At 66.7% G+C, this 411-nt stretch overlaps 1 protein-coding gene across 1 annotated transcript in view; it reads right to left on the reverse strand.

Annotated features, from left to right (window-relative positions):
- Positions 1 to 411, reverse strand: part of IL2RB (interleukin 2 receptor subunit beta) — an 18143-nt gene that overhangs the window by 7043 nt on the left and 10689 nt on the right. Inside the window, exon 7 of the mRNA XM_077762076.1 lies at positions 64 to 229. Coding sequence (XP_077618202.1) covers positions 64 to 229 — 166 coding nt within the window. The remainder of the gene's footprint in view (positions 1 to 63; positions 230 to 411) is intronic.

Below are 411 nucleotides of genomic sequence, written 5' to 3' on the forward strand. Positions count from 1 at the left end.
GCTGCCCCCCAGCCACCCCCTCTCCTGCCTGAGCTCCGTCGCACCCCTCCTGCCCACTGGTACCTGCGGGCCTCGTCCTGAAGGCCAGCGGCTGACTCCAGGGGCTCCAAGCCTTGTTTTTGCCTAGCTGGGGCCTGACCCGCACTTGAAGTTCATACAGGGTGTCCGGAGAGAGCGACTCTAGGCAGATCCATTGCTGGTTCTGCCGGAGGGGCAGCAGGGAGGCCTCCTGGGGCGGAGACGGGGGGGGGCTGTCAGAGCAGAGGGGTCCCCACAGCCCTCCGCACCTCCCATGGTAGGGCTGTCTGCAGCAAAGAGCTCCTTCCTTCCTCCCCTCCAGCCTCCATGCCCCTCACCCAGTCCTCCCAGGAGGCTCCCTGACTACCTGGTGCTGGGATCCCAGCCCAGAGT

The sequence above is a fragment of the Crocuta crocuta genome, unplaced genomic scaffold, assembly GCF_008692635.1.
Source record: "Crocuta crocuta isolate KB4526 unplaced genomic scaffold, BGI_CrCroc_1.0 scaffold193, whole genome shotgun sequence".
Classification (NCBI taxonomy): Eukaryota; Metazoa; Chordata; class Mammalia; order Carnivora; family Hyaenidae; genus Crocuta; species Crocuta crocuta.